General features: G+C 40.2%; 1 protein-coding gene across 1 annotated transcript in view; it reads left to right on the forward strand.

Moving 5' to 3' along the window:
- Positions 1-26,842, forward strand: part of COL25A1 (collagen type XXV alpha 1 chain) — a 305,016-nt gene that overhangs the window by 250,901 nt on the left and 27,273 nt on the right. The window contains exons 19-28 of the mRNA XM_075287294.1: positions 7,371-7,433; positions 9,948-10,016; positions 11,287-11,331; positions 16,085-16,129; positions 17,311-17,388; positions 17,950-17,973; positions 20,910-20,954; positions 22,641-22,685; positions 25,441-25,521; positions 26,365-26,427. Coding sequence (XP_075143395.1) covers positions 7,371-7,433; positions 9,948-10,016; positions 11,287-11,331; positions 16,085-16,129; positions 17,311-17,388; positions 17,950-17,973; positions 20,910-20,954; positions 22,641-22,685; positions 25,441-25,521; positions 26,365-26,427 — 558 coding nt within the window. The remainder of the gene's footprint in view (positions 1-7,370; positions 7,434-9,947; positions 10,017-11,286; positions 11,332-16,084; positions 16,130-17,310; positions 17,389-17,949; positions 17,974-20,909; positions 20,955-22,640; positions 22,686-25,440; positions 25,522-26,364; positions 26,428-26,842) is intronic.

Genomic DNA, 26,842 nt, shown 5'->3' on the forward strand with positions numbered 1-26,842 from the left:
GCATTTACTTGTCTACTGATTTTTACATATTCCTCTATTAAAAGACAAGTGTATCAGATTGTATGACAATAGGATTCTGAGCAACTAAACTCAGCTTTCTGACTTACAGCTTATATGTAACAATACATATAGTAAATATAGAAGAAATGCCTAGTGACTTCATGTGCTAGCAGCATTAGACTGAGGACATTACACTGGAAAGTTCAGTTACAGGAAATACTGTTGAACAATACCGCTACCATCTGCGGCATGTGGAAACTTACTGTACCTGTATCTGGCCCTTTTATAAGGCTTACGTTTTGTGCTAATGCGTTCCAGGCACAGGAAGCTCAATAGACCTGTGTAAAATGGCAATATATACTACGTACTTTTAATATTAAACCACAGGATTGCCATAGAAATAGCAAGAAAGAAGTTACAAAGCCAACATTTCTTTCCCAACTCTGGTGTAAATCCTTGAGTAAATTAATAGTGGTTAATATTATGTCCACAGCTGGCAAACCAAATGCTAGGCAGACTGCTATATATAATACTTAGGTGGTATAATGTAATGTGTGTGCTATAGGATGGCGTAAAACCTTCCGAGGTTGTGTATCACAGTGGGATGAACTGCTGTACTGTACCTATTGAGAAATGTTGTATATCTCATAGACCAAGCCAAGGGTACATTCATCAAAGTCTAATGTAAAAGTGATTCATGCATTATTGTATTAACCACTTATATCTTTCTGAATCAAAAGGGTATATTGACATGCTACAGAACTTTATGCAATTTAAAATCACTTCTTTTCCTCTGAATGGAGCTATTTCTCCAATAGATGCATGGATAATAATAATAATAATATAGTAATACATTTTATTTATATAGCGCCAACATATTCCGCAGCGCTGTACAATTTTTAGGGTTCAAATATAGACAGAAAGATACATTACAAAGAAAGTCATATCACACAATGGGACTGAGGGCCCTTCTTGCAGGAGCTTACAATCTATGGGGTGACACAGTGGTCAGACAATATAGTAATAGAGGTGACTGTCATTACACAAACATAAAACTTTATGAGCCGTCACCAGTTGTGTCCTTTAACATGTGGATGGTGCTTGGACATATAAAGTTAGTCTGAAATGGCATCATATCATGTGGGGTAATGTGGGAGCGGGGACAGAGGAGGGTTAGATATGGGGGATTCTAATTACAGTACGAAAGGGTTTACATTAGGAATTGTGGTAGGCCTGTCTGAAAAGATGTGTCTTTAGTTTGCGCTTGAAACTGTAGAAATTGGGAGTTAATCTGATTGTCCGGGGTAGAGCATTCCAGAGAAGAGGTGCAGCTCGGGAGAAGTCTTGTATACGAGCGTGGGAGGTTCTGATAATAGAGGATGTAAGTGTTAGGTCATTGAGTGAACGGAGAACACGGGTTCGGCAGTAGACAGATATGAGGGAGGAAATGTATGGAGGTGCAGCATTATGGAGAGCCTTGTGGATGAGAGTGATAACTTTATATTTTATTCTATAATGAATAGGCAGCCAATGTAGCGACTGGCACAGCCCCGAGGCATCGCTGTAGCGTCTAGCCTGATAGATGAGCCTGGCCGCTGCATTCAGAATAGATTGTAGAGGGGTCTGCAGGCCCCATTCAGAAATTTCCACAACAAATCTGCCACTTATTTTAGGTCTATATGTAAGAGAAACCTATCACATTTGACATAGTGTCTGATTTACAGGCAGCATGTTATAGTGCAGAAGGGGCTGAGCAGATTGCTATATATATATGCTTATAAGAACAGATTCAATATAACTTTTATTCCTTGCTCTTTTTATGGTTAGGAGTTCAGTGGGTAGTCTTACCAAGTAATTGATATCCTTCCCTGCATGAATGCAGATACAGAGATAGTTGTCACCCACTAAGTAGCACCACCCACTGGATTCCTAAGCACAGAATTGTCAGAAATTTCAATAAGTAAATTACAAATTGTGCTGAATTTTACTCCTCCTAAAACTATATATTAATCTGCACAGCTCCTCCTACTTTGTGATATGCTGCCCACAGGGGTGAACCTGCCTTTTTTGCCACCCGAGGCGGACGACAGAAAGCCGCCCCCCCCCCCCAGGAGGAGGGGGTGGAGTGGAGGGGGCGGTGTGGAGCGAAGGGGGCGAGGCAGAGCGGCATTAGCAGACAGAGAGCAGGCAGGGAGAGGACCTGCTCTCTGCCTGAGCGTGAGGGGAGGCCGCTGGAGCAGCGCTGCATCCACAGGGCCTCCCCAATCCACCGCTCCATGACGGTGACGCTAAGCCAGTCCAGGACAGCTTGTCCTGGTCTGGCTTAGGTAAGCAAAAAGATGCCGCCCTCCCCGGGGCCCTGGCATAGCGCCGCCTGAAGCGGTCGCTTCAGGTCGCCTCATGGGAGTTGCAGCGCTGGCTGCCCATAGATATTGTATGGCTGCATGTACAGCATATGTCATGTTTCAGATTTTGCAATCATCTTTCCAGATTGCAGGTCCTCTTGAACTGTTGAGGTGTTGCAGCTGGAAACCCCTATGGTCAGAGTCTTTTAAAATGTATATGCTCATTTTCCATTTAGTTGGGCTACAAGGAGTATATCCCAAGGCTCAATACGTGGGCATCCTATCTATTGATTTCAATGTAAGATATGTGGTCTAGTGTTTAAACAGGTCTCATTACAGCCAAAGAGAAGGAGCTCCAATCATACTGCTGATGTATTTTATCAAGTATGTATTAAATGATACTATTATATTGCATCCAACACTATTTTTCCTATCCAAATGGCAGACACCTCAGTACTATCCAGTGGACACCATTGTAAGTCAGTTGGGTCTTAGGATGTCTTTGGTATCTACCATGTTATAAATTCAGCACTACATTGTTAGTGATTAAGCCTTACAGATGATACAGAGCATTCATATTTCAACTTAAGCATAGCAAACTGGAGGGGCTGGGGTGGAGTAAAATAGAAAAAGCTCAGATACTCACTTACTCCTAGTCCTCCATTTCAGAATCAGGTCTCCCGTTCCATTCCCTCAAAAGCTTTGACTTGGCCAGAAAAGAAGGAGCTCCAGTTACTGCTTCGGCAATCACCTCAGTCACATGTTTGCTATCAGTGATGTCACTACTAATACATAATATGTGACCACTGAGGTTAATGATTGGCCTCAATAGTCACCGGAGCTGCTTCACTTGTGACCTGATGGGGACCTTATGCAAGAACAGAGGATCAGCGTAGGTGAGTTTCTCTTTTTTTTTTATTTCAACCCACTCCCAACCCCCTTGGGTTCTCCAGCTTGCCTTGAAAACATCTTTAGAACCAGCCTCTGCAAATCCCTGCTAAAAATGATGCTAATCCGCCATACAAAATTCCCATCACATCAAGCTGACACTTTGAATACGTCCTGTTTGATCCTGTAACCCAGAAGTCAGATTTCTGCTGATTGAGGCAATGAATAGTTTAGATCCTTGAAGTCCGTGTGCTTGTTAGGTAATACTTTGTTATTATTGAAGCCATTTTCTGGAGTTAGGGCGGTAGGCAGCAACGGCCTGCCTAATTTGACAGACTATAATGCTTTGCCTGTTACTCTGAATCTGGATGAAAGATTGAAAGGATAATGTGAATGTTGGCATTGATTTCCATCTTACACCTTAATGACATCTTAGGCAGACCGCTGAACATTGGAAACAGATGTGACACATCGCTAACACCTGATGACCATATCTAGCTGAAACTCTCTGAGTCATGGGACAGGATTGTCTAGAGATTTGCGTTGTCTACTTATACCTAAGCATTTGTACAGTATATAGTACAGATAAAAAAATACAACCGTTAAGTGGCTGGGACTTTGTCAGAGCATATACGGTATTCATTGTACAGCCATAAAAATTCTGTTGTGAGCGGAATTTGTGCAGTTCTTATTCACCATTAAGATAACATTTTTATTTTCTTATAAAACATCTTTTAGAAATAAGTGCTCTTTCATGCCTGAGATCCTCCATTGCAGAGGTAGTATATCTAAAGTTGCAGCAATGGGACCATAATTGAATGGTTATAGTATTATGCTTAAGACGGGCTAAGGTCAATGGCTGTCAGCTTTAGGAGTTGAAGATTTGTGGATGCGTCTTTAATATAGCAGAGAGTGGTACAGCCAGGATAACAATTTGCAGACCTGTCAAGAAGGGCTGACCTACAACATAACTTCTCCATGACCTGTACAATAGGTGTTAGTTAGAGAACATTACTTTTACTTGCAAGTACAAATAGAAGCACATAAACTAGGCTGCAGTGACTAGCAGTCACTATTATGGGATATATTAACTCACAGCAGATTGGGTTCAGAAATATCTGTGTTTCATTCTTCTGAATTATATTGCACAAATGTATAGATATACTGCAGAAACAACCCTATTACATTTACAGAATAGATTTTTCAGCCACCGAATTAATTTAAGGATGTCTACATATTTTGGAACACTGCTTGTTTTATCTTACAATAATTGATGCAAAATACTGAGCAGAATATTGCTATGTGAATGCGTTCGTAGTCTCCTTCTGCCCTTTTGTAGTTAGTTATACTTGTATATTAGCAGAAATTACTTTCACTAATGCTGGTAGATAAAAGGGTAAGGAGGGATACAACGTCTCCACCTATACAAGTGTAGGGAGACTTAAAGGTCATTCATGGCGTGGAGGGAACCTTGGGAAAAGCAGTGCAATTTAGTTCTTGCTGGAAAAGGGAAAACTGCATGTAGTAATATCTAGTGTTTGTTAAAGGGATCCTATCATTAGAATCCCTTTTTTTCTAATGAACAAGTAGGAATAGCCTTAAGAAAGGTTATTCTTCTCCAACCTTTAGATGTCTTCTCCGCGCCGCTGTTCGGTAGATATTCCATTTTCCGTCTTTATGCAAATGAGTTCTCTTGCTGCACTGGGGGCAGGCCCCAGCACTCAAACAGCACTGGGGGCATCCCCAATGCTGTGAGAAAACTCTCCAGCAGACAGAAGACATCTAAAGGTAGGAGAAGAATAGCCTTTCTTAAGGCTATTCCTACGTGTTAGTTAGAAAAAAAGGGATTCTAATGATAGGATCCTTTTAAGGTAAAAAAAAAAGTAATGTAATGTCCTTCCTTTGTTTGAAGTAATATATAGGAGCAGGAAACATGGTGAATAATATGGGGGAATACTTCATAGACATTACAAAATGATAATGCCCTTCTGTGGTACTAAAGATCTTGCCTCTTCCACTTACAAAATTCTGGCTAGCACAGAAGTTATATTTAGGATATATAAATTTCATATAGGAATGGTAAGCTACAAGTACTTGCTTTACTGGACACGGCATGCAGACTACCATCTATTCATCTAAGAATTGTTTTTTCACTATCAAGATGCTGATATTAAATACTGTCACTCATCTCATGTCAGATAGCACTTTCATTCAATGTTGTGGCTACAAGGCCATGTTAAAAGCTCATATTCAGGGTTGTAACTAAAGGAGTTCTGGTGTAAAGGCTTAGTTTGGCTCCCCCCACAAAACAGCTCCTCACAATGTGCATACGTACATTTTAGTAGCATTTGCATTTATCTTTTCTTTTGTAAGTGGGCCTAGACCATGTTCACAACATGGCTTCCCATTATTCCCATACCCTGTTAGAGTCCCCCATTCACTATTAATGCCCCTTTTGTGCCACATCCTCCCCACAGCTGACAGTCGTTTCCTTTTGCATTTAAAAGGTTAACTTCCTTCTTCTTGATAGTCTTTATACCATAAATTTTCTTTACTTGTCTCACTCCAGTGCATCAGTGGACAGGAATAATACATTTATTATGTACACACTGACAATTATGAAAGGAAAACAGAAAGGAAATCAAAGAAGTCTGAGTATGATGAGGGTGTCCTTTGGGGCCCCCTGGCTTACCAGTGGTTATGGGGCCGCTAAGGATCCTGGGCCCAGGTGTATCCTCTGCATACCCTCAGTTTAAACCCCTACTCACATTTTAGGGTCATGTTCATGTGCTTTCCTTGGCAGCTAGGCTAATATAAGTAGGGAATATTAACAGATTGTAAATACATTCATGTACTTGGTTATACTAGTTCTTACGCCATATTGGTTAGTGTCATTAATACAAGCTTATTGTCTGTAATAAATTGCTTTTTACTAATTTATACTAACAATTTCAAAAACAAGCCTTATTTTGACCTTGTGCTTTTGCATCATGCTTTTTGTCATAACCTTTTAATGCAGCATTATATGTAAGAAATAACCTTTGCAATGGTATGCATGTTTATATGTATATTATGAATAAAGTGCTGTGAGAGTTGCAATAACCAGGCATGGCCACCACAAAGTTTATGGCACTATACTGTGTAAGGTGATCCTGCAAGCAGACGATTGGGAAGGGGGGGGGGGGGGTGCAGGAGTCAGATATGATGGTTAAGGTATCCCATGGATTACTCCTCAGTAGTAAAGTCCCAAAAAGCCCCTGCATATTTGCAGAGTCCCATGTCCAACCTGATCATATCTGTAATCCACCAGATTAGCAGAAAAGCATATTTCCATATATCTATTGTTAATTCCATTAAATGTAAAACAAGCTAAACCTAGAACTACCTGAGAAGAGACAGAAATAATATTGTTGGCGATTATGTGGTAACTGTAACAAGGTATCTACATTTTTTTCATATTTCCATATGCAATTGAAATAACCTTTTTATCTGCTGGTGTTTGAAACACATTTCATTTTTATCATTCATTCTATTTTATTTGCTTTAGAGAATTCAGCTTTTCCAACTCTACACATTGCAATGATATTGTCCGTCACCTATACCATAATAAATGACCTTCTTATGTCTGTGTGTACATTTCATAATAGTAAAAGCTTTTTTTTTTCAGACCATTAGGGTGCATTCACACTACGGATAAGGTGACTGATTCTGAACGTTAAAGCACGTTCAGAATCAGGGCGTATAAAGGACATCCCATTCATTTCAATGGGAGCCGGCATACGAGCGCTCCCCATTGAAATGAATGGGCTGCTTTTTACTCTACGAGCGCTCCCATTGAAGTGAATGGGAAGCGCTCGCGTGTATGGCTCGGACTGAGCCGAGCGCCGGGCCCCTTCACACGGCGAGCCGTACAAGCGAGCGCTTCCCATTCACTTCAATGGGAGTGCTTGTAGAGTAAAAAGCAGCCCATTCATTTCAATGGGGAGCACTCGTATGTTGGCTTCCATTGAAATGAATGCTTTATACGCGCTGATTCTGAACGTGTTTTAATGTTCAGAATCAGTCTCCGTAGTGTGAATGCACCCTGCATAATATAGTTCCTAAGCATCTTCTTCCTAACCATGTTTTTTCCTAAAGGGAGAACCTGGATTTCTTGGCCCTCCTGGAGAACCTGGGTTACCTGGCTTACCAGGGACAAAGGTAGGAAATATATTTGGATCCTTTTTATTATATTATTTAATACAGATTTGATGTTGCTTCTCATCTCTACATGTGGGTTAGATGAGTTCATCAAGCCTCTAAAGTCTTCAATAACTGGGTGTAGCACATCCAAACACGTTGGCAGTAGAATTTATTTACTGTGGAGGGAATTTATTAAAACCAGGATCTTCTTTTGATCACCTGGGCTGAAGTGGGGATGCACCTCATTTATTAAGAGGCGTATCACTGACCTTCCATGCATCCTAAACACAAAACTATACCAGCTAAGAGCTGGCATAAGTTGGACAATTTATGACAATAAATTGCAATTTATGACAGGCTAGGTTACAAATGGTTGCCTCCTAACTATAAATCCCACGTCTGGTGCACCCTCTTTGCATTAAAGTAGCATGTGATGCCCAAAAAGTTCAAAAGTTCCTTCAGTGTACTTTTTAGTTCTTTTTGGTTCCACAGAACCTTTAAGCTGAGTTTACACAGGGTATTTTGGTCAGGATTTTGAAGCCGAATTTGTCTCAAAACCCTGACCAAAAAGACGGCTCCCAATGATTTCATTGGGAGCCGGTCGTTTTTTTGGACATGCTCATCTTTCAAGTGGATTGTGCCTTGCGAATCCTCCTGAACACACTCCCGACTAGGCCCATTCATTTGGGGCTAATCTGGATCGTGGCTGCCCCGTATTTTGGACCAGAACCTGAGGCAGCCTCCACGTCAAATTCCGATCCAAAATACTCCGTCTGAACTCAGCCTAAGATTTGTTGTCCTTACCCCCAGCCCATCCACGACTCTGGAGCAGCCCTAATGTGTTAAGAATCTGCCTAAATCTCCTTCCCGCATCTTATATAATAATATACAGAACCAAATGTATTAGAAAATCTGCTATGTCATAAAAATGTTGGCCATGTATAGGTCAATAAATTTGAATTAAGTCTTATTACAAAAAATACAGTACAGTTATTATATACAGATGTCCATGTGTTCTAAATGGGTATTTTATATGGAATAGTTTTGAGTTGGGATTGATCCTACAGATCACATGTATTGATTTTGAGTGAAATTATTATTCACCACCATCAACAAATTATCAATTCATATCTGGCAATAGCCAGAAATCAAATGTGAATGTTCCTATATTGTGGGTTTTTTTCTCATTCTTAAATGATATATTCATGAGTTATTTTAAGAGCTTTTTGCCCATTAACTGAGTTTTCAATAGTTGAATAGTTTAACAAAAAAACATCTTGAGATATATAAATGATGCAGTAAAATATATCATTATGCTCCATATCCAATGCAATCAGTAGGGAAATGTCAGTAAACATGTTATTTCAGGTTGCTTTAGTAACTGGTGTCATTTATTGCAACCTTCAGCCCTGATTACTGAAAATGCTTGAAAGTTCGGATTATTACACATTAGTTCAGAGCAAAAATAGACACTTTTTTGCTAGGTTTTGCTTTACGTAAAATGAACAAAACTAGGGACATAGTGTGATCTTGGTCAATTTACTGTAATTTTTTCATCCAGATTTGTACATTTTGGCCTCTTTAGTGACAAAGAAGCAGGCCTAAAAGGTTAGAAACTGGCAGAGGAGTAAGGAGGACTTGCAAGCATAGAAGCCACCTCCTGACTCAGCTGGGCTTGCATGTGTTTTCAGTAAGAAAAGCCATTGCCATGGAACAAATGGCACTAGTTTAGGTCCCCTAAGGGTGTAAATGGTGTAATGGTGGAGTAATTGCATGCTCATTTTGGCAAAATACACGTGTAAAGAATACATGTGTAAAAATAAGACTCCCATTGACTTCAATGACATTTTACAAGTGTAATTTCATGTTTTTTACGTGTATTTCAACGCGCTTTTTTACATGTGTATTTTTTACACGTGTATTTTGCCAAAATGAGCGCGCATTTACTCTTGTGTGAATGGACCCTTAGGGAGCCTTCACACAGAGTATACGCTCTGCTCATTCTGAACGTAAAACTTGTTCAGAATGAGCGCGCAATAACCAGCTTCCATTGATTTCTATGGGTGCCGGCATACACGCGTATCACATTGAAAACAATAGAGAAAAAAGCATCTCACTGATTTCAATGGGAAGCGCACATATGCTGGTACCCATAGAAATCAATGGGAGCTGGTTTTTACGCGCTCATTCTGAATGAGTTTTACGTTCAGAATGAGTGGAGCGTATACTCCATGTGAATGGACCCTTACAAAGATCTGGCATGTTAATATTAAGCATGCCAAAATCTCATTTCCCTATCTCCTGTCGGGGCCTGGAAGAGGATAAGGAATGGATCCTCCATCCATATAGCCAGAAGCAGCTATGGAAGATGACTTTCACTCCTGGGACAGACAGGGAGAGAAGTACTTGAATGCAGATAAGTAGTGGAGGGAAGTGGTCATCTTTTGAAAGATTGATAAGGGGAAGTATTTGTGTATAGTGGCTTTAAAGTTAGCATTAGGTATGTGATGGTCTAACATTTTGCATTTATAGGGAGAACGTGGTGAACTTGGACCTCCAGGGAGAGGAGAAAGAGGTCTTCCAGGAGTACCAGGTCCAAAGGTATGATCTACGCATGTATACTGGATGTTGCTAGGTGGATTAGAAAAATCTTAACTAATTTGTCATACCCATAAATCATGTTTGACTACATTACTGTATCATACTGAAACAGATAATAAATATTCCTTTTATTGTCTTCTCCGCCATTTGTTATATTAGGTGAGATTCACATTTTATTAGTCTGGTCATAAATTCCCAAGATTTACATTAAACTGCGTCCACATGCGTTTTTAATCATTGTCCGTGAGACCACATATTTACACCTCATGGTGTACCTCCTGAGTCATCCAAAGACCATAAAGTCAATGATATATTAAGTGGCTTCCTCAAAAGACCTGGATGCTTTACAATAATGGCTTGTCCTATATAATGTGTCTTAATTACAGCCATGAACTTGTTCTGTGAACTTTCCTGAGCCGTACATCATGACTGTGTGTACCATATTTAAGGTGTACCATGGGAGACCAAGATATCTCTTTCAGCTTGTAAATTCCTGACTACAGGATTATGACTATAAGATTTATGGTATCTTCCCCCATTTCTTCAATTATATAAACCAACCATGAGCATTCAGATGTTTGCTCATTTCATACCACTTGGGAACTGCTGCATATAGCAGTGTGTCTTCACGAGGATGCCGTATCACCATAGGGGCATTTGTAATACTACTAGAATTGTCATTATATGTAAGTTTACAATATCTGCCTTCTCAATTCTATCAGTATTAATAATAAAAGCATCACCAAGGTCTATATAGCACAATAGCACTGAATATATTAGGATGATATCCTAGTACCCCACATTTACATTATGTTCAAAATTCCATCATAGTAAAAGTGTTGCAGAATAAAAGGTCAAAGGGTGTTATTAAAGCGAGGTAATTGAGATTCATAAAACCCATCCTATTCTGCTGAACCTATGGGTGGTTTAATTATGTATCACTGGCTGGCCTGTCCGACCTCAGACTCAGCCACTATTAACTCCATGACCGTCTGCTAATCCATAGCACTTGAAATGGGGATCACCTATTTGCATGGAAGGTTTATTACTGATATATAATATGTTTTATTCTATTTGTAATACTTACCTGCTGAATGTTGCAGTATGTAGCACTTTGCTTCACTGCAATAGACAGACAGGATCTCTACCTCACCTTTAACCCTTTCTAGCATGTTCCACTGTTGGACTGTATATCATGACTCTATATCTAGCTTATTCCTCTATCCTTATCTCAGTCTATGCTTGCTTTTCTGAATTTCGCATGTCCTAGGGAGAAACTGGTGAACCTGGAAATAGAGGCCCAAAAGGGTCAAAGGTCAGTAGCTAATACAATTTCTATCACATTATTCTTATGTCATGCTTAACAGAATCACTGTATGTATCTTATGTATAATTATTTCAATGAATGCTTATTAACAAATTCTATATGCAAGTTTTGGTTCTTTTCTGTATACTTCAACCCTTTACTGTGGCTCCATCTAGTGGCATGAGCATGACATTACAACAATTCTGCTTATAATTTATTATTTTCCAGTGATTTTTCTTTAAAAATTATTTTGTTCATGAAGAAAGAAAAAATAATGCAGAAATACTATAGGACCAATTACCATGAGTAAAGAAGTCATTGCCACCAAAGAAAATAGTAAGGGCAATGTCTTCCATGTTTAACTGAGTATAAAATTCTAAAGCTATTATAGTCAACAATAAACAATTCAATTCATTTCCCAAAAAATAATCCACTACAAAGAAGTTGTTGGAAACAAATGAAACTTAATATTTATGTAATTTATTGATATATGTGATTGATTACAATATTAGGCTAGGTTCACACGTGTCTGCTTTCGGTCTTTCGTATCTACCGCGGGTCCAGAATGACAGAGAACCTGCCCGCTATGGCAGACCCCATAAGCTATAATGCAGGATTTTTCTTTCAGTCGATTTTTGGCAGAAAATGCAACGGAGTCTTGTACAGGGACTCCGATGCAAATATGAACAAAGCCTTAGGCTGCGTTCACATGGAGTAAAGCGCTGCTCATTCTGACATGTAAACACGTGTCAGAATGAGCACAGTAAAACAGAATCCCATTGACTTCAATGGGTTCGGTCTTACGCGCATTACCCATTGAACTCAATGGGAGGCTTTTTTACCTATTGCTTTCAATGTGATACGGCGCGTTACTCCGTGTGAACGCAGCCTTAGACTGAAAAGTTATGTTTAATGGGTAGACCTGTACAATTAAAAGGGGACTCTAGTACCTTGTTGGGCTACCTCCAGCCTGGATGCAACATGAGATACAATTGGAAATGGAGGCATACAGGTCCCGTGGCACATTCAGCCACAGATGTTCTAGCTGTTCCTATAGATCCTGTACACTTGTAGGTTACTAAAGCCGGCTTCCCAACTGGACTCATAAGTGCTCAATTGGTGATAAATCCAGTGACTGGGCAGGCCAAGAAAGTATTGCAATATGGCGGAGTCATTCCTGCGAAACCTGTGCAGTTAAGCATTATCCTGCTGGAAGTCTTACCATGTTTGACATGATGTGGCCGTAGGATGTCCACCACACATGGCTGAGCCTTTAGTGTGCTTCATATCACTACTAGGATGACTATTTGGCTCACCCAAATCATCACACTATTTCTAGCAGTCAACAATCTCTCACCAAAAGATTAGCCTACGAGGGTGTTTCTATAGGATTGCAGGGAAAGCACGTTTTTATCCCCTCTTGTGGCAACACCCAGTGTAATCGGATCACATATCTTACATGCTGAGTTTTGCAACAATGCCACATTTCTATCTGGGAGTGGTATTATTGTATTTGGCTTTCTGTCATGTAAACTAAGCATGGGCAGATATCAGTTATCCAGATAAATAGTATATTCTGCAAATTAAACATATATGAAATCTTGATTTCTTGATCTTGATTTCTATTCTGGTGCTTGTCTTAATAAATTCCCCACATTATCTGTATGGGAACGAATATCTGTTGTACATAAAAGACAGTAAAATTGCTAAAGTAGAAGGAGAATCAGCAACAAACACAAGTTTTATTTTGTTCTGCATCTACATGACATATGAAGAGCACATTTTCAGTACGTGCCTTGTTTATATGTATCTACAGTGTTCGGACTCCATATTTATCAATATATCCTCTGATACTGTAAGCAACACATGGAAATAAAATGAACTAATGTGACCTAAATCAAGATACGGTTATATAGACAAGTAGTATACACAAGACAAATAAACCATGAGTCCACTGCAAGAATGTTAAAACAAGATAATGCTATTAGTAAGAAATGGCGTGTCCCAGCTGAATAACAATAGCTGCTTGGCACAGATCCATCCCATTAGTTTCCTGTATTTCCATAATAATACAAATCTTACCGTTTAATTCAGCAAAACATATGTTCATCAGAGCATTTGGTTTATAAATGAGAATTTACTTTTCATGGATGATTAGGACATTTCTAGACATTCCAGTACAATTACAAGATCCCGGCACCCAGGCATTCTAGAAAAGCTATTTTTTTGTTACAGAATATACTGCTTTTTTGATACAAACCCAAGAGTGACAACAAAAGGAATACAAAGTATAAAGGAAGCACTTACGCTTCTCCTGTGTGCTTGATCCTTTTGTGGCTTTGGTTCAAAAAATCGCAGCAAAATCTGCAACAAAAAAAATAAAACGTTTTTTGGCAAGGTGTTGCCTAAGCCGAAATGTACTCATTGTACAAGTTTACAGAAGCACAACTTTCATGCTCCATAAATTCAATTTATTCTTTCACTAGGTCACAGATCCACAGCTTCATTATCCACAATCATACAGCACTACACCTTCATTGTTCAACAAGTTTACAACTCCATACTTTCATTGTGTCATTGGTTCAAAGCTGTATGGCCTTATCATCCCTCAGGCTAAGGCCCTCACGGTACTATTCCGTTATCGGGCCAGCAGCAGCGCATTTCAGCACCAGCTTTCGGGACAGCAGTTCAGTTCAGCAGCGGGAATTACAATGACATCCGAGGACTGCTGGCCCGATGCTTGTGCCCAGTAGCCAGTACATCAATGACCCCCCCTCCATCTCCTCCTCCTTCCAGTGCTGCCCCCCAGCTCTCCTTACATCTACCCCGTACCCTCTCCCCGCCACATGACTAAGCCGATGCTGGCCCGATGATAGAGGCCGTGCTTGTGTGTAGTAGGCAGTACATCGATCGATGCCCTCATCCTCCTCTTCCTTCCAGTGCTGCCCCCCAGCTCTTCTTACATCTGCCCCGTACCCTCTCCCTGTAATAGGCCTCACCGTAAATCTTGAGCAATGAATGCTACTAGATAGCCGCCGGACGCTGCAGAAAGTTTGTCCCTCCGGCTCGCTGTAGCTCACCGTTCCTATAGTCGGCGTGTTTCTTGTCAGGGCCTGGATTGAGCCCCGGTGTCTTTCCTTTCGGTCTCGGTACTAGCGCTGAGGTGAGGCCTAGTCGTGTGGCGGGGAGAGGGTACGGGGAAGATGTAAGGAGAGCTGGGGGGCAGCACTGGCAGGAGGAGAAGGATGGGGGAGGGGGGTCATCGATGTACTGGTTACTGGGCACAAGCATCGGGCCAGCAGTCCTCGGATGTCATTGTAATTCCCGCTGCTGAACTGCTGTCCCGAAAGCTGCTGCTGAACTGCGCTGCTGCTGGCCCGATAACGGAATAGTACCGAGCTTCCTATATATTTCCCATTCCTTTTGTAACCATTCTTGGCTTTGGCTAAAAAACCCCCCACAAAAACAAAAAAGCTGCATTTCTGCAATGTGGGGCCTTAGCCTTAAAGGGGTTGTCAAGTAAAAACGTGGAAAAAAACTTAAACCAAAAAAAATACAACAAAGCATACTCACATGTCCCCAGAGCTTTGGTGTCCCAGCCATTGTCTGGTTCCGTTGCTCCCTGGGGCTTGTTCTGGCGACATGTGACCGCTCAGGCCAATCTGTGGCCTCAGGAAAGAACCCGAGACGCTAGTCACATACGTCACCTTTGATGTTCCAGGTCCTTTGGCTCCAGCTGAATTTTTTTTTCTCAATTTCAACTTTTTGTTGAAAGTTTTATGAAATATAACACACAAATACAGGATCACAATAAGCAATAGTGAAAACAGAATAATCATAACAAAACATGTGAAGGCAGCCAATACTGTCCATGGAGCCTGCATTTAAATGTAACAGCGGCAAGGAAAAAAGGGGCAAAACTACACAATTAAAGCAGACAGCTTGTAATTACCGATATCTACCTAGAAAGGGGCATGCTTATTATCCAAGGTGATACAATAGCCAAGAAATGGACAGCATTAGAGAAATGGGGTAGGAAGAGCAAACAGAGGTTCTAAAACGGGGCACAGGACTTTGGCCCCAGCAGTAACATGCAACGAAGGCTGCAGCCGAACTGTTTTTCCTGGATAGCCCCTTTAAGTTTAGTGTTTCAGAGCAGTATTGTTCCCTAAGTCCACAGCCTCCTTGACTTCGAGTTCTTAGGTTCACAGCTTCATTATCCCACAAGTTCATAACACTACAGTTCAATTGTGTATTAACTTCCCTGTGTCCTAGTGTGCGCAGGTATGAACAGTATTTGCAGAAGGAGAATTATTTTAGTTCTTGCATATGTTTTAAAGCAAGGCTGTTATGCCCATTCACTTGTCTTCACTTTAAACCTTTCCTTTACTGATTTGGGTATGTACTTGGCTTTGGAAGAATAAGTGACAGTAGGAAACAAATCAAGATGCCCACAGGTGACCCTGGCTGTATTACTGGAGCTACACTCAGAGACACTGACTCATTTCCACAGCATTTTCCCCTTTTGTCTCAGCTGTTCACAGGATTATGACATGAAGCCACCAATAGAGCTCTGTTCACACACCATAGACAGCTGCTTAATCCATGATTAGGTGACAATGCCAGTCATGGAGTTGGAGTAGGTTTACAGTACTTGTTTCCATGCAGCATGATTTTGTCATATGTGTATGAATGGATGTCCTATGAATAAGTAATAAGGGCTTCAGTTGTTATCGCTGAATTCTCTATTTTGTCACTTTAGGGAGATCCTGGAAGCAGAGGGGATGCCGGTCCTTCTGGTCCCAGAGTAAGTATGGTGTTACTGTTACATATGTTCATCTGCATTGTACTGTCAATACATAGCTAATATGTAGGTGCTCTTTCCATATTTGAAAGCGTGGGTAGTGAAAACTGACACAAAAACTTAACCTCATTTGTTCATAGTAAAAAATTACATTTCACAGTAAAAAAACAAAAAAACAAGGGCATGCCATGGTGTAAATCTACAACTTTTATCATAGTGGCTTGTCTTGTATCACTTGGTCATGTGATGTGCACGCAAGTGCTCATCTCATTATAGCTACAGCACAATAATCAGACATCTGTGTGGTAACGAGCTGCGCATCTGTGTGTCATCACATGTCCATGGACCGTAAATCACATGACCATGGTCAGACTTTTATCCACTAGAAGTTACAGAATGAATGACAGCAAGCCGAAATCTAGAAACGCGGGAGGAATTGATACAGAAAGTATATTGGAAAGTTGTACAACTTTTATTATACAAACCATAACATTTGTTTCTCAATATTGGTCTGAACGTGGCCGACTCCTTTAAGTAATATGAAATCAGTTACAATGTACTGAGAGTTCAAAAGAAAACAAGTTGTTTTTTTCTGTTACCTTTATATTATGACCATTTGTTTGGTTCCCTCCTTTTACATTTGTGGTAAGATTCCTGTGTAGGTACATGCTGAACACAAGCAAAATTATTTAGACCCTCCCCATACCAGTGATGCCCCTTAGTAAAAGTAAAAATGCGTTCAAGTGGCCAAATATCCAAAGATATGCTAAGTGTTGGTTTCAGCTATAAAAATATTACAAATGAAAATTACTAACAAAAGTTTGAAAGCACAAGTTCTGAAATAATGGGAAATATTTAGGAGGCCCAACCTCTGCCAGGCTACATGAGTTGCATGTCACATCATACATCATAGCAGGCATACATTTCAGGTTTCACTTACCTCAGTTTTCTGGGGCAAATGATGATAAATCCAAGACCAGTGACATTTTTACGCCCTATAAGTTGTGTAGTTAAGTCTTCAATGTCCTTAAATAGAGTATAGGAAATCTTAATTTTGAATATATAACAAAAAATGTTTTTTCATTATTTTCTCTTCTTAAAGAAAGGCATTCTAGTATGAAAAATAGACAGACAATAAGTCAACAGTGATATTAAAATGAGGTCTGAATTTATTTTTTATTCAGGGACCCCCAGGACAAAAGGGTGATCAAGGAGCGACAGAGATCATAGATTACAATGGAAACATTCAGGAAGCTTTGCAGGTAAGACGCTGAATGTTCTGGAATAATGTATGACTATTAGGGAATATGTGTCTAGTTTATGAGTGCTATTCTGTGGAGCGCTGGGCTTCCTTTCATAGGTAGTTTTATCAAGTACTGATTCCAGGGGAGTTCATTAATCACGCTGACTTTCTGGCAGTCCTTAAACCATTCTGTCTCCTTTACTGTCTCTTTGAATGCTGTTGGCTGGCTATAATATGGAGATATTCTCTCGATTATTGCCTGACATCATCTGCTGCGGACGTCCATGATTTATTACAAGCTTGAATGCTAGTTAGTTTTGAGGAGTAACAAGTATTTTATATCTGACAGTTACAGTTTTATTCTGCCTCACTTGGGAACAAGGGCTCGGATAAAGCTCCATCGAATGGTGTTGTCACCACTGGAGGCTGGAGCACATCCTCTATACATTTATCATGCTTGCCGTATTCTGTATTGCTTAATTATCCAACATTTGTTTTAGCAGAGCAATGCTTGATAATATTCTAGTATGATGTAATAATAAGACCAATGTTATTTCTTGTTACTATGGCTGGTCTTCAGAGGATTACTGCCATTACAGTTACGGTAATCAACCTGCATGGAGTGGTCCTATGTGTTGTGTGTGTCTGCATGCCTATGTGACATCTAGTGACATGGAAGACTTATATATCTCTCTATACTCACTACTTACTAAATGCCACTGTTACTTGTTACCCTGCAGCTTCCCAAACTTAATGAAACCAGTAAAAAGACTAATAACATAGTAACGTAACATAGTAGAGATGTAACTGTTCCTAAATATTCAAGAGTTAAGAGCTAGGTACATAAAGTATGTCTGCTGATAATGGCAACACTTTCAGTCTTCTTAATGTGAATTGTACAATTAAAGCGAGTCTATCATTGGAAAAAGTGCTTTTGATCTAAACATATGTCTGAATAGCCTTTAAAGAGGACCTTTCATGGATTTGGGCACATGTGGTGTTATATACCGCTGGAAAGCCGACATTGCGCTGAATTCAGCGCACTTTCAGCTTTCCCAATCTGTGCCCCGGGTGAAGAGCTATCGGTGCCGCTACCGTAGCTCTTCATAGTCAGATGGGCATTTCTGACACTCTGTCTGGACCGTCCTTCTGCACAGCAGCGCTGTACTGTGAGACCGCTCCCCTCCTGATAATACTCGTCTATGGACGAGTACTGGGGGGGGCGTTCCTCCCCGCTCACACAGTACAGCGCTATTTGTGCTGCTTGTACAGAAGGACGGTCCAGACAGAGTGTCAGAAACGCCCTCCTGACTGTGAAGAGCTACAGTACCGGCACCGCTAGCTCTTCACCCGGGGCACAGATTGAGAAAGCCGACAGTGCGCTGAATGCAGCATACTGTCGGCTTTCCAGCGGTATATAACACCGCATGTGCCCAAATCCATGAAAGGTCCTCTTTAAAAAGACTATTCTACTACTACCTTTACTCATTCTGCTGTCCCCACCATTTCTTTTTAAACCCCTTTAATTATTTATGCTAATTAAACCTATAGAGCACCCTAGGCGTTCCCCAAGGCCTTCAAACACCCCCCACATCATACCCTTAATACCGTCCATATAATACTTGTGCTCCATCTGCCCTCCTTCTTCCCGGATACTCCTTCTCCTCCGTCTACCCTCATCTTCAGTTTTCAGTTCAAAGCTCAGTTCTCCAGAGAACTACACCAAAATGGCCGCTCATACATACCCAGTACAGTTTAAGGGGCCATTTTGGTGTAGTTCTCCAGAGAACTGAGCTTTGAACTGAGAACAGAAGAAGAGGGCAGACAGAGGAGAAGAGTATCTGGGGAGGAAGATGGCAGACAGAGCACAAGCAGTGGAGAAACGGTATTAAAGGTATGACATGGGGGGGGTGCTCGGAGGCCTTGGGGAATGCCCAGGGTGCTCCATGGGGTTAATAAGCATAAAGAAATAAAGCAGTTTAAAAAGAAACAGCGGGGGCAACAAAAAAAAGTAAAGGTAGTAGTAGATTAGCCATTTTAAAGGCCATTCAGACATATATTTAGCTCAAAAGCTCTTTTTCCAATGATAGACTCCCTTTAAGGTCAGAGCTGTGTGTGTAAATAGGCCAAAGTTCCCTCTACCATAAAGGAATACACTAATTTTGTAAATGACACATGGTAGGTGATGGTCAATGCTTTTTATGATTTGTGCCCAAACCTCTTAAGGAATTAGAAGCATCTCTGGTCCGCTATGTGCCATAAAGTCAATCCGATTTAAACTAGTTTACACCTAGATCTTATGATTCTGTCAGAAATTCTAATGAATTGGTCAGTTCACAGGAGAGCTCACCACATTCTGCAAAGTCCTACTTATGTACTGTAGGTGTGGTTGTTGAAAAACTTTGAAAAGTCACATAAGACACATTTTTGTGCAAAAACAGACAACTGGCATAAGCTTGCTTGACATTTGCATTTGGGTTTCTGTTCGGGGGTTCGTTTGGAGACCCCCTGAATGGAAACCTAATCCGTATAAAAAAGCAGCTACCTTAAGAAACCAGCGGACCCCATAGACTATAATGTGATCCATGTGGTTCCGCTTGGTTTCCGCACAAAAATTTTCGGAGAAAAAAGTGCTGCTTGCAGCGCTTTTCTTTCCGCATTTTTCATGTGGAAAGGGGAACGGAATCCCCAAATGCAGGTGTGAACCGGGCCATAAGGGAATGAAGAGTTCACCTTTTTATCTATTTCATCTACTCAATTATAAAATTTGCTTTAATGTTTTAAATCAGGGTTTCCTTAATCATGTAGACAATAAAAAGATATTCTTATAGGTTTAAGGTCTGAGGTTTAAGAAGAAAGCTTGAGATCATATTTTTAGCAGTGAAACATTTTGTGTAACATCTTATTAGCAATGATTGACTTTTACATTAAATACAGTCAAACCGGCTATGCACTTTAGGTTCCTCCCGACCCTCCCCAAACACTTGTCTGACTGTAGCATACGTCCCAAGGGAGAAAGTTCCCATAAACTACAGTATAGTTATATAGCATAATATAGTGCAGTTTAGCCAATTGCAGAAGTTCAGGTTAACTCTGTATGTTGGGTTACATGGCTTATCATTTTTAATATAAACCCCCTCTCAGTCCTTTATAATTACAGAAAATGATGGTTTGGGTCAGGAAAGGCCCCAAACTAGTACTATAAATATGCAACTTTTATAAAACAGAGTGTAATGTGTCTTCTAGAGAGCTAGTGATGTGTTTTTGGTGTCTTATCACATATTCTTTATGAATAAGAATTATTGTATATTATAGGTAAATCAATATCAGTGCTGTAATGTGGGGGCTATACAAAAGTTATATGGTTCTTTGTTCTATTTAAAAGGCAAAACAAATAACATTGTCTCCTCATCTATTGTTACAACCCCACGTGTTGCATTTAACAAATCTCATGTCACAATGTCGCCTGCTAACTGAGTCACTTGTTCCTGACATGACAGATTACATGGTTATAACAAGGTTCTTCTGCTTTATTAACAGGGACCTCCTGGACCCCCTGGGCCTCCTGGCTTACCTGGACCAAAGGTGTGGGTTGTTTTTTTTTTTTTTACATTTTTTTATTTATTGTGATAAAGACTCAAATAGAGATTTTTATTTTTATTCAAGATAACTTTTTCTCCCCTTGCATGGTATTGTGTCTAGTGCTTCGCTGCCCTCTAGAGTTCACTTATGTGCAATACAATGAAACAAAATACTAACGTACACTGTCTTTTGAAATGATAAAGATATGTAATGTAATATATCACATTCTTTAGAATCAAAGCAAGGCAAAAACAAGATCCATATGATACATTTACAGAGTGTATAAAATGCTTATTTTACAAACTCTATAAACAAGGAGAATGTAGACAAAAAATGACAACACCCCGTCCCAGCAGCTATTGGCCCTTATATCATTACTAAAATGTGATCACTAGTTTCAGGCATACAATAAACTTACCATACCTGGATAAACTTATAGGAACTGGATAAAAGCATGGCTGCCACCCAGAACATGGCCACACTTGCCCGTCAACCGCATTTGCAATTACAGTTAATCATTCCTTTTCATATCAATGGATCAGAGGGGCGCTATTTATAGAAGAAAGCTGCCATGCTTTTTTAATCCCAAAAATGTATTTCAATTCTTGAGAAGATTATAGTGGTTGTGGAAAGTTAAAGAGGACCCTTCATGTCCTCAGGAACATGCGGTTCTATATACCGCTAGAAAGCCAACAGTGTGCTGAATTGAGCGCACTGTCAGCTTTCCCATTCTGTGCCCCCTGTGAAGAGCTATCGGTGCCGTTACCATAGCTCTTCAGTGTCAGAAGGGCATTTCTGACGGTCTGTCGGGAACGCCCTTCGTGACAGTAGACTCCAAAGTGCTGTACTGTCAGAGGGGGTGTTCCTTACTGCCCAGCCATGACGTTGAGCGGTGAGGAACACCCCCCCTACTCCTGACAGTATTCATCCATAGACGCATTGTATCAGCAAAGTGGATAGGATTCTGGCTAACCCCATCCACACATTGCCTAAAAATATTCACAGTGGAAATGCTGTGGTGTCATGTCATGTCTGTCATGAAGTTCTGTATTGTTGGCAGTATGCCACTTAGAACTTGTTTTTATACTTGTTTTTATACGAAGTTATTTTGCATGGTAGCCCTGTGTTTTTGGCATTTGCGGCTTTATATTGCATCATTTACTAGACTCTTTAAACTGCAACTAAGCTGCTTTTCAGGCTTGTCTCACAGGTTACAGTGTAGCTCCCTCTGTATAGAACATTCAAAGAATTCATGAGAGATAAATATGGAGAATAAATCACCTTAACATTGTACATTGATTATTTCTATAAAGTCATAGAAAGTCATTATCTCCAATGTACTATATAATATGTAAAATTGCAGGTGTATTCCATGGTATAAAATACAAGTGCAAAAACAGCTGCAAATATTAAACCTGAACTGTGATGCAATGGAACTAATTCCAGTAAAAATACTGTTGTATGCTCTGATGTTACTATTAGGAATGAGATTTTGCCATCGGCTGTAAACATGTAGCTGTAACCAGCGTGGCCCTTCTGTGCCATAAGACTATCCTTAGTATGGTGTAGTGGTATCACGCTGGCTCAGTCCCGTGTTTGCAGCTGAAACTGTTCAGAAATCATCCCACAAAGTTTTAAAGGCGTCTTAACAGATCATGAAGCTCATGGTAATCTACATTGTCTCTGCAGGGAGAGGGAGGCCCTGTTGGACCTCCAGGAGTTGATGGGGAGCAGGTAAAACATTTTCTAATTTATGAATCACAAACTGTCACGATCCTTATATGAAGGGGTTACATAGGTTCTCTAGAAATGCGTCTGGGTCATCTCCACCGCAGGCAAAATACATTAAAGGGGTTGTATAGTTTAGGCCCATTGTTGAATGTCTGTCTCATAATGAAATGCTACTTTAACACCCATTAACTGTTCATAGATAATATTAAAAAAAAAAGGGCCACAAAAACTATACAATCCCCTTAACTTCAGTTTGGGGGATTACTTCTTCTGTTTCATTGAAGATATACTGACTTATTGATGTGCTGTTACAGAATTTCAGCATTTGCATTTCTGACCTCTTTACCTAATACACCTACACATACGTTAGAAATGTATTGTGACTTCTGAGAAAAGTGATAGAGAAGGGTAGGGATGATGGAGGGGCAGGGACGCCTTGGCCTGACAGATTTATTATAATTCACGCCAGAAAGCTGGCATGAGTTATAACAGAAATCTATGACAGTCCCTGACTAGCACAAATTTGAGTTCTGGCACAAGAGATCCCTACATTAATAAGAGGCGGAATTTACCGGTATAATAAATCTGCTGACATATCTAGTCTGAGATTGTGAGGAATGTATCAGACCTTCTCATACAACTAGTCTAAAGCCATGTCATATACTATGCCATGAGTACTGCGGTTATGTTCCCAGTCACGTACACAGTAGCAGAGCTGGAGTTGGCCAGACTCCTATTTATAAATTCAGTCTCACTGATGTACTGAGTCATGTCACATACCTGTAATACTGCATTGAAAGTGAGGTCTTAGAAAGTGGAAAGACTTATGTTTGATGGTTTTTAACTATTCATTAAAGATATCAATCATTTAGTAAAAAACCATATGGCGAATATACTTCCTGGACACATTCAAAGGGGTTGTACAAGACTTGATGTTGATGACCTATCTTTAAGTGCCAGGTGCCAAACTACCATCATTCACCATTTTCGGCTCGGTGTGCAGCGTTCTGGTGGAGGTGCTGGACCTCCACTGATGACCTTACAATAATGACTTATCCCTAGGATTGCACAATAAAATTGAAATTTGGGCAACCTCTTTAACAGGGACTTGTAACATGGAAAAAGCTGTCCAATCTACAGACTGCATGTTATAGATGAATAGATTATTTAATATAGCCTGTCAGTTATCCATTTGATCTTTAGGGCTAGTTCACACGTGAACTGCCCGCGCGGGTTTTGACACAGAGAGAGACGCGGCGGGCCACGTCTCTCTCTTGTCAAAACCCGCCCGCCGCGACCATCGCTGTCGCGGCTTAACCCTCTGCTGTCGGCTCAAATGAATGAGCCGACATAGGAGGGAGCTGCCGGGGGCGGAAGCCGCGCGGCTGAGCCCGCGCGGCTTCCGCCTGAAGAAAGGACATGTCCTTTCTTTTCTCCGCTAGCAGCAGCTCGCCGCTAGCGGAGAACAGAAGCCCGGCGGTCTCCATAGACCACCATTATAAGGGGAGGTTTTGGACGCGAAATCCGCTGTCAAAAACCTCCCCTTATACTCACGTGTGAACTAGCCCTTACTCTTTTAATGACTGTGCTGTCTGTTACTGATAGGACCACCTCCATGACTTCTCAGCATAGAAGGAGCAGAGATCTCAATGAATAAATGACAGGTTTTATAGAATTGTTCCCTCAAACCCATAGATCAGCTCCTTCTGCTCTATAACATGCTGCCTACAGATTGCACTGTATATTTTATGTGACAGGCTCCCTTTAAGCATCTTCATCATTTGTGGGATGATTGTAATAAAAGTAAAGATTTTGCCACATAAAGCAGAACTTATCTAAAGTGATTATAAATGATTCTGTTTGGAAAGTGTGATAAATGCGCAGTGTGTAAGCGATTGAGAAATTACTGGTGCTCAACAAGTCTTCAATAATTTGGTTTAATTACTGAATTATTAATAAATTTGGATGAATTGCTGAAGTATTACTTGTGCTGTGCATGAGATGATAGGGGATATAATCCCTGTTATCACCATTGATTGCTTCCATTGGTTTCTGGCTTCTGCAGACTGCATGGACATATTAGCCGCCTCCTTGACAGCCGATCCTCTGTGTGAATAACTGCAACCTTTCACGGCTTTTTGCTGCCACCATTCTCCCAACTACTGACATGCAAGCATTACTCCCATATGCACTGTGTCACATACATAGGACCTACAGAAATCCATCAACATGCTGCAGAAAGAACCCCATTCATAATTATAGGGCGGATTTGTTGTGTCTTTGTAAATATTCAACTTCTGAAACGTACATACATGCAGTTTTTTATGGTATGATGTGTATATTTTAGAGAGGTTCAGATCTGGTCAGACTGGGACTCCTTGGGCACACCAAAAAAAAAAAACCCTACAACTATTCTGAGCATGCGCACGTCTACTTTAATTGCATTGCTGCCCTTTTTATTATCATTGTACATATCGGACATATCATTATTTAGGAATAATAGATTATTATTTTTGAATTAACCTGTGAAAAATAGATCTTAAATGTTACGTCTTATCTAAATGGACAATTGGGGCCTAATGTAGATTTTGAATTTTTGGCAAACTTTTTATATTGTTGTCTGGTCTTCACAATGACCAGTGGTGGCAGTAATGAAAACACCTACTATATCGTGTACAATAAAATACCGATCACTTCTGTGATATCTTTTAATATCTTTTTTTATGTCCTTATTTACACTTTTTTGTGTGGCAAACAGGGACCCAAAGGTTCTAAAGGAGACCGTGGAGAGGCTGGCATTCCAGGAGAGAAAGGAGGAATTGGTCTACCAGGGCTGCCGGTAAGTTTAAGACTAGCAGAGTTAGACATTCTCGCTCCTTTTAAGTTTCTTTATTTTGCACTTTTTTTGTTTTATTGTTAAGTTCATTTTTGCAGCTTATAGAAAATAAATAGTTTAGTAGTTGGAAAAGATCAGTAATGTGCTGTTGATGGATCTATTTTTCTAATTTCATTTGTGCTGCTGTGACTGGGCTGGAAATTAGATTTGTAGCTTTATGTTAAGCTATTTAGATACTTATGGGATAATATATTCATTAAAGTACACAATCCACACAGAGTAATAGAAATCATAAGAAGATCCTCCAGCAGTAGCTTTTTGACAGTTTCTTTAGATAGAAACAGATATAAAGGTAATGGACATATGCTGCATTTTACTATTTTTGAATATATGTATTTGCTTTAGATAAGTTGGATTAAGATCAGTTCAGTTTTTATACGCTCACTTGTATTCTAGAAAGCAATAGATGTAAACTTCTGACAAAAGTACACATCTTTGAATTGTATGTGTCACTTCAGGTGCAATGTTGTTTGGCTGTTCTTGAGACTCCCATGGAAGTAAATGGATCATGCAGTTACACAACAGCCAGAGTACATAAGGCTGCCGACCCCTGCTCTAGCATAATGGCCTAAATGTTAACCAAATGGAGATAGTCTAATATAATACCTGATCCAGCAAGGATGCCTAGGAATACAATACTCCGGTTTTACAGTCACAGATAGATTAGAAAGTAGCAATCTGTTGTTAACATAATTCTACAAAAGGATGAAATATTGACTTAGTAAATGAAGCATAGCTGTAATAAGATTGTGAAATGATTTTCCTTTAAACAATATTTGTTGCTAGGGTGCAAACGGATTGAAAGGAGAAAAGGGAGACCATGGTGCACCCGGACCTCATGGAGCTTCTGTAAGTAGTCGTAGCTTATAAATGCAGATGTTAGCATGTATTAGCTATGCAGGTCATTAAAGAGTTAGAGGAATTTCAACCTGAATGTGAGTTAGACTATAAATTCCATCTTGAATCTACCTCCTTTTTGAATACAATGCAAAAATCCTGCACAATCTTGTTGTGGATTCTGCGACTGTTTCGGCTGTTTCAGGTTCAGAGTCTGTAGTGCAAGACACTTGGCTGAGTATCCTCAATCACCTAAGGCTGTGTGAACAGGCCTTCATTTCAAGCTGTTGTTATACTTGAGATCCCCATTGATTTTTTCCAATAGTATATGCCATCAGTTAGGTAAGGGTCACATCCTGGGGCTACAGTCAGCATATACTCCTACATTAATGCTGAACATAAAGCGTAAATGTATTCCATACAGTAA

The sequence above is a fragment of the Leptodactylus fuscus genome, chromosome 1 (genome assembly GCF_031893055.1).
Source record: "Leptodactylus fuscus isolate aLepFus1 chromosome 1, aLepFus1.hap2, whole genome shotgun sequence".
NCBI lineage: Eukaryota > Metazoa > Chordata > Amphibia > Anura > Leptodactylidae > Leptodactylus > Leptodactylus fuscus.